Source organism: Falco naumanni, chromosome 4 (assembly GCF_017639655.2).
Source record: "Falco naumanni isolate bFalNau1 chromosome 4, bFalNau1.pat, whole genome shotgun sequence".
Classification (NCBI taxonomy): Eukaryota; Metazoa; Chordata; class Aves; order Falconiformes; family Falconidae; genus Falco; species Falco naumanni.
This window is the reverse complement of record NC_054057.1, coordinates 30,305,369-30,312,999: the sequence shown is the minus strand read 5'-3', so window position 1 is coordinate 30,312,999 and position 7,631 is coordinate 30,305,369. Positions and strand designations below refer to the sequence as shown.

At 45.7% G+C, this 7,631-nt stretch overlaps 1 protein-coding gene across 1 annotated transcript in view; it reads left to right on the top strand.

The window, feature by feature from the left end:
* Positions 1–730: 730 nt before the first annotated feature.
* AHR (aryl hydrocarbon receptor) overlaps positions 731–7,631 on the top strand; it is a 63,843-nt gene continuing 56,942 nt past the window's right edge. Inside the window, exon 1 of the mRNA XM_040589967.1 lies at positions 731–1,264. Coding sequence (XP_040445901.1) covers positions 1,209–1,264 — 56 coding nt within the window. The 5' untranslated portion in view covers positions 731–1,208. The remainder of the gene's footprint in view (positions 1,265–7,631) is intronic.

Sequence of the window (7,631 nt, the reverse complement as noted above, 5' to 3'; positions counted from 1 at the left end):
CCTCCTTCCTTCCCCCAGGTGCGCTGCTGTCCTTGTCCTCGGCGGCGCCCGGCGCCTGTCCCCTCCCCGCCCGCGGGCGCTCCCACCCAGGGCTCCCCCCACCCCTATTCGGGGCGGTCGCCTGTGATTTCTGGTTTCTCTGCCCGGCGATCTGCGGCCGTGACGGTTCCAGCCCGGGGGAGGTGTCAGGCCTGGGTGCGTGTGTGAGGTGACAGACACAGCCCTCACCGTGACACTGAGGCAGTACCATTTTTCTTTCAAAACTGAACGCTGTGAATTCCTCCACACACGGCCCCCCCCCCCCCCCCCCCCCCCCCGGTTATTTTTTGTTATTAGGGGCCACCTGGGCGCTGGGATCTGACTTTCCTTCCCGCTCGCCGCGGGAGCGCCCCCACCGCGGCCACCACAGGCCTGGGGCTCTCCCTCTCCCGCCCCATCCCCACGCCGGGGCCTTTCCGTCGCGACGCCCTCGCCGCCGGGCGAGACCCCCGCGGCGCCCCCTCCGCTGCCGCGCCGGTCCTCCTCATCCTCGCCTGACCTTCCCAACATGGCGCCGGCACCGCCCCCCCCCTCCCTCCGCCCCGCCGCCGCCGTGAGGGGCCTCCTCGGCGAGGGGGCGGAGGCGGCTGCCAGGCGGGCGGGGCGGGAGGCGGCCGGGGCCGTGCGGCGGCGGCGGCGGGAGGAGCGGGCGCGGGGCTGGGCCGGGCGGGGCGAGGCGGGGAGGTGCGCCCCGGCCCGGCGCCGCGCACACTGACAGGCGCTCGGCCAGCAGACGGCGGCCGCGCCGGGGTGCAGGGGCCGCCGCACGCCCTCCCGCCGCTGCAGAGGGAGCCGGCCGGGAGACGGCGTCGCTTCGGCGGGGAGGCGCGGGGCGAGCGGCGCTGGAAAGCCCCGGCCGCCCCCACACCTGTGCCCTCCGGGAGCGGCGAGTGGGTGTAGCCGCCGCCGATCACCTGGGATCCCCGCCCCGTAGCGCCTCCGCCTCCCGTCCTCGCCCGGCCGGGGAAGGCGCCGCCGCTGCGAGCGCCGCGCTTCCCTGCGCTGCGGACGGCCGGCGGCGGCAGGGCTAGGGCCCGCGGGCGAAGCGAGGCGAGCGCTGCGGCGCCGGTGGTGCTCGCCCTCTCCCGAGAGCCGGGGCGAGGCGGACGGGAGGGCGGCGGCCCCCGGCCGGCGGAGCCTGCGGCGCGGGGCGCTGGAGCCGCGGCAGGATGAACCCCAATGTCACCTACGCCAGTCGCAAGCGGCGGAAACCTGTGCAGAAAATGTAAGCGGCCCCGCGGGGCGGGCGGGGAGAGCGGCAGGGAGGGGAGAGCGGCGCCCCGGCGGCTCGCCGTCCTGCCGCGCACCGCGCCGTGGAGGCCCGGCGGGGGCGGCCGGTGGCGCGGTGCGGTGCAGGGGCGCCCGGGGGAGGTGTGCCTCGGGGTGCTGGCGGGGTTTTGTCGCTTTTAGCTCTTTGCTTTAAAAAAAAAAAGGAAGGGAGTGTCGGGGCGCGGAAGGTCGAGGCGGTGGAAGGAGGGAGCGGTGCCGGCAACGCAGCGCAGCCGGCTGACCTAGATTGGGAGGCATCTGAGGTGACGGCTCCCGAGCGGTGGCTGCGCTCGCCCCGCGGCAGCGGGTCCCGCCGGTGGGTGCCGCGCCGGGCGGGCCCCCCCGCCATGGCCGCCGCCCGCGCGCAGGGCGCCCCCGCCGCTGCGGGCCGCTCCGACCGCCGCGCACCGCTGCGCGCTCAGGTGTCTCCGCGGGGGGTGCGGGGCCGGAGCCGGGAAGGGCTCGCCCGATTCCCACCGTTTAGGGCTGTTTTTAGCCCGTCAGGGAGGGCTCAACCGGCTTTACCCCTCCGGTGTTACATTAGATGTTTTTATTTGTTCAGCTCCAAACGAACCGAGTGCTGCAAACCGGTCGAAGGGGCGGGGGGCGAAGTCTGGCCGTATGGTGGCTTTTTGCTTATTAATTTATAATTTTGAAACTCTGACTAGTACTTGAGCAATTTTGTATTATGCACCTGCTTTAGGTTTGAGTCCCAGGCTTTGCATGCTCTGCTCAAAGGCTGATCTGACGAGAGTGCTTTTTCAGGCTAGAGGGGATGCTTAACTTGCACTTTCAACTGAAAGTCAAGAATCTATAGGTCATGAAAACTATCACAGCTAAACTGCAGAATTGCAAGAAAAATAAGCAAAGCTCAAAAAATCCCCGTGTACTTCCATGGGTACTTCTGTAGGTGGAAAATGACTGCCAAGACTACAAAAGCATTAAAGGAGAGAATGACAAATATTTAATGAAATTCTATTGTGAATGGTATGTTTTTAGATTTATAGTAGACAACTGGCTTAGAGGGAGGGGAATCAGCTTGAGCGCTTACTTCTTTACGGTTGGAGTTGTTTGAATGAATGTATGTACATAGCTGGGTTAGCTGGTGTTTCACCCTACAAATTAACACAGAAAGTGTACAAGTGCACGTTTTCTTAAAAAATGCCTTGATAGAAGATGCATTTCTTATGAAAATAGCAGTGTTTTGTTCTTTTGACTATTCATTTCCAAGCAACAATGTAGAGGTACCTCATTAAATTCATGCTGTGGATATGGATTTTAAGAATGAAATGAGTGTTTTTTCATGAAGAAATAAAAGCGTATTGGTGGCATTTGTAGACTATTAGTAGTACCTAAGTTCTGATTGTGCAAGCACAAGATGTTGTGCCTTGCTGGTAAGTTACTATTAAATTCTGGTTAGCTTTGGTTAGAGGATGTGGAACCTTCTCTGTTACGTTACTGCAGTATCTACATAAGTAATCCTTTTCAGTCTATCTCATCTTTATGCAAGTTGGCTGATCTCTGATTAGTTGAAGCCCTTTTTTTTTTTTTTTATTACTAATGGCAACTATTTATCTATTGAGGGTAATGGCAACTATTTATCTATTGAGGGACTTTGCCCTTTAGGACCAAAGAGAGAAGTGTTTCTTCTTAGAATAAAAGCATTCGTATTAGTTTGCTCACCCATAAATTGAAGCGGAGGCGAAGTATTAACCCGCTTTGCTTGGGTTACTAGAAATTATTTTAATGCAAGATAAATGTAGCTCACTTGTAACGCTTATACGTGTTCCTTTTCTCCTCAAAATGGCAATACTCTTTAGTTTCTTCTTCTAGAGCAACCTTACAGAACATTGCTAGTGGGTCAGAGGGTTCCCATTTCTCACATAACTAGTTACAGACCGTACCTTTAGGCCAAAAAAAGTGAGAGGCAATAAGCTTTTGTAGTTGACTGGGGGAGGGAGGGAAGATGTACTTGCTGATGGTTAATAAAGGTTTGACAGTACTGTGATTTTAATTTGTTTGAGGTTGCTGTTTCCTCACCCCAGCAGAATTCTCAGCTCTTCGGGGGGGGGGGGGGGGGGAGATACATTGTAATACATTGTTGCAACTAGTATTCTTCATAGAAGAGATTGTTTATGTAAATAATTGTTCTGATGTTTTGTTTGCCATGTATGTAATTCCAAACAGCGCAGGATAATTGGTAATCTGTGACAACAGGCAACTAGTTTATAGAAATGGAAGAAGCTATTAATATAATGCTGTAGTTGCCATGGAAAAAAATTAAGTAGAAATACTTCTTGCTTCAGGTACAGATAACTCTTTAAAGCCATGGTGTTAACTCAAAGCCAGTTTAAGAAAATGCCCCTCTGCAGCTCCTCATTTCTGTGTGCCATATAAAGAACTGAAAGAGCTGAACAGAGAAGGGATCAACAGTGCCGAGTGTTGAAATGTATTTTTTTAAATTTAGTTGGGAATTACAGTATCACAGCTGAAAAAGAATAGCAGTCATGTGGGCACTTAATAGGCAAATATTCATACAGTTCATCTTGTTATCTTGTCATCTGAAAAAAAAAAAAAAACCCCGCCAAAAAACCCCCAGCAACCCCAAACCGCTAAACCATGTGCATTCTAATTGTGTGTAATATACTACAGAAATCACTTTCTCAAACCCTTGGAACCTTTATTTCCTCCCTACGTAATGTTTGAACGCTGCGAGTGCCCCTGGTGGCAGCGCGTCCCTGGGGTGTTTCACTCCCCGATGAAGCCTGGGGAGCAGTGGGTGGCCCCTGCTTTTTCTTGGGGTTTTTGTTTTTTTAGTCTTGAATTCCTTTTCTCTAGTGATTATTAACTGAACTGCTGAGTTAAGATACTAGTAGCAGGAAGGATAAAATGCAAATTTTATAGAAGTGGGGCTTACTGTTGATAGATTCTAGCATTAGGTGATGGATATTAGATAAATGTAGCTCCACCTTGTAGTTTTTATGGTTTTCTGCTTATTAGCTCTGATTTGCCTTGGTTTGTTTGTTGGGGTTTTTTTCAGTGTTTGGATAGCAATTGTTTTGCGTAACTGGATAAATGTAATAGATAAGGAAAGGGTTGGGGAGGTATAAATGTTTCATACTATGCAGGTGCAAAAAAGCATAAAGGCATGTTTCTGTAGCAGACTAAATAATAAATTATTATATGGTTTTGTTCTGTGTTAGCTTAAATGTATTTATGATATTAAGTAATCCAGAGGAAAATGTTGGACCAGTCGATCCTTAATTATAACGAGAGACAGTAATTTCAGAAAGCAGTACAGAGATAATTTAATCTAAAATATGCAACTATTTATGCATTCTTTCAAGGTAAATGAACAAGAAGTTCCAGAACAAGATTTAAAATGGAAGTTCATCAGAAAAGAAAAATAATGTTTAAGATACTCCTTTGTGTAAAGCAGTATCTGTTACAAGCAGCAGTTCGTACTTCTTATTTGAAAAGGAGGCGATAAAGCTGTTTTCTATATAGTAAGTTTATTCTATGTATGTCATGATAACTTTGCCAGTCTTGGGGTACCTGTGTGTTACATGTAGACTGCTGCTTAAAATTCACAGGGTTTAAGGTTTGTGGTTTTTTTAGTTGGTGGATTTTTGTTCAGTGCTTCTTGCAAAAGTATAGAAAGAGGACCTGTAGCAACTACAGATAGGAAAATGTAGATAACATGGTCAATAAATAGGAAAATACCTTTTTTTTTTTCCTTTTCTTTTTACATATAGCCTTGGCTTGTCATCTTAAACAGTAATGAAATATGTTAAAACTGAGTGTGAAACTTTCATTCTTGGTTGGTGTTCTGGCTGCCTCTGTCACTTTGGTAGAGTTGTCCTTACACCAAAACAACTAAACTGTTTACTGCTGGAGGACAAACAGTTAGGTAGCATCAGATGAGTAGCATGCTGATGATTGAGACTGTTTAGTAAAACCAACTTTATCCCTACAGTTGCATAAATCTTTGCTGATTTTGTTGTCTACTGAAGGAACTACTGGAAAGGGTCTCTTGCCCCTTCAATATAGATTGACAATACATTTGATTGAAGAGGTTGGTAATCTGTGTCATATCTTGTGCTTCCAAAGGAATCATCTGCTGGATTTTCAGTAATCATAAATCTGGTGTGGGCAATAAGATTAAATGCTTAGAAGTATTTTTCAGTTGCTAAAGTAAATAGAGAATTTTAGCGGATGTCACCTATTGTAATGGTAACTGCAGTGGTAACGTGCATTTTATATACCTGACCTACACCGAATTAAATCGCATATAGAAGAATAACATTTTATTGCATGTACTGTTAAATATGAAATGAAAAATACATGTAGCTGAAAAGATTAAATCCATTAGCTAGGTGACATGTATGCTCTTTCTTCAGTCTTTTTTTCCTAAGCAATAAAACGGTTCTAACTTGTACTTTTTTAACATGTTGCTGTAGCTTTAGCTCTCTTCTTGCACATTCTTTTATTTCCTGACTTCATTTCGTGCTTCAGGCCTTAAAAAGGTTTCATACCTTGTTAATAAGTTATCATGCTTTTCAGTGCTTTATTTGGTTTTTCAAAGTTTTTGTTGTCATATTATGAATAAACTAAATTTGTGCTTACTTTTCATTTTCTCAAATAACTGCTTCAATGTCACTTAAAAAAAAATAAGCTAGCATGTAAAAATTGAAAATTATTTCAGCCTTGTGATAATAATTAAGACTTAGGTACTTGCACACTTTCCTAGTGTTAATTTCTGTGAAGGCATACATGGTAAGCATGTGTAATGAAAAATTCTGATTAAGTAGGCTGTAGCAGACCTGTGAAAATAGTAGTCAGCTAATGTTATGGTGGCAAATCCTTTAGAATTGTAAAAACAAAAATTAAAGAGTGCCGGCTTGTCTTGCAGCTGTTGGGACGATAGATTGTAGCTCAGTTTGGAGGCACTGAGTGTATCAAGACTGCTTGCCTTTGATTAGGGAATTCAAATTTCCTGTGAAAGGTAAAAGATTAAGAACGGAAAGATCAGCTTAAAATCCATTCCCTCCCATAGTATTTTTTTTTTTCTTCCCACTGTTTTAAAAAAAACACATGCATGGATTTAATCTTGACATAGCACGTAGTTTCCCCTGAAGATAATTTTCTGCAATGCAGCTAGGGCTGTCTTTAGCATCAAGGATTTACATAAGTGGATGGAAAATGGTTTAACTTACTACTTACACACCTGGCATTTCTGCCCTTACTCCCTTCACTATGGAGGGATCCATTTTTATGTAATTAATTTTAGTTGAGTCACAAAGGGGAAAATTAGTGAAAATCACTTTGATTTGGAGGGAGAGAACATGGTAAGATTTATGCTGCAAAAACTGGTAACTTAGTATTCAGAAATGTTGTATACTACACTTAGAAAATCCTTATGCTTTGAACTAGTTAGGGAAAAAAGAAAGAAAAATTGTTACCATGTAAAGCAAAAGCAATTAAGTCTAACAACTTGACAAGATAACTGCACAGTTAGTTTCAACTAACTTGTCAAATTGCTTATAGAAGTTTTAAGCAAAGTGGAGGACAGTTGTGAAAACAGATAACTATAGTATTTGGAAAAGTTTGTGTGTTTTGAATGGTTTCCATGGGGAACTCCACTTTTTAGAAGCAGACCTGTTTGAGGTCTGAGTGAGCTGTTCACTGATTGTTACACAACTGTTACCTGCTTAAAGTTTGGAATTTATTATTCTGTCTCTACATTTATGGCAGTTTAATACATTAAAAGTTATCTTGTAAATTTCTTTTAATGTTACTGGTAATGTTTGGTGATTTAAAACTTTATTTTTTAGGGTTATATTTAAATTGTATTAATCATATAGCTTGTACAAGTGAATATTCTGCCAGAATATAAGAATGTGAAGAAAGCTTTACTATATTATTTTAAGTTTAATATTCACTTGGGGATGTGGTGAGCTGCAGGTCTCAAAGTCACGGCTTGTGACTGAAGCACTCATCTAACCAAATATTTAGTTTGTCATCGGTTGCGGTTGATGATGAACCTATACTTTTTTTTCAAGAGAGAATTTTCATATTTCATGATTCATTGTTTTTCCCCAGTTTTCCAGTGCTTTTTGGATAAAGGTCTACTAGAACCATGTCGTAGACAATCTTTACCCTGCAGCAAACTTAACTTTATTCATCTGGGGAGTAAGTAGTTGCTGCTGATGTATCATATTAATGTGTATTAACAACATCTTGTATTATGGCATCCTCAAGTTTCCAGGCTCCACATAAGGAGCATGCCTCCTTCAGTATGCAAAAGAGTGGCTGTAGTGCTA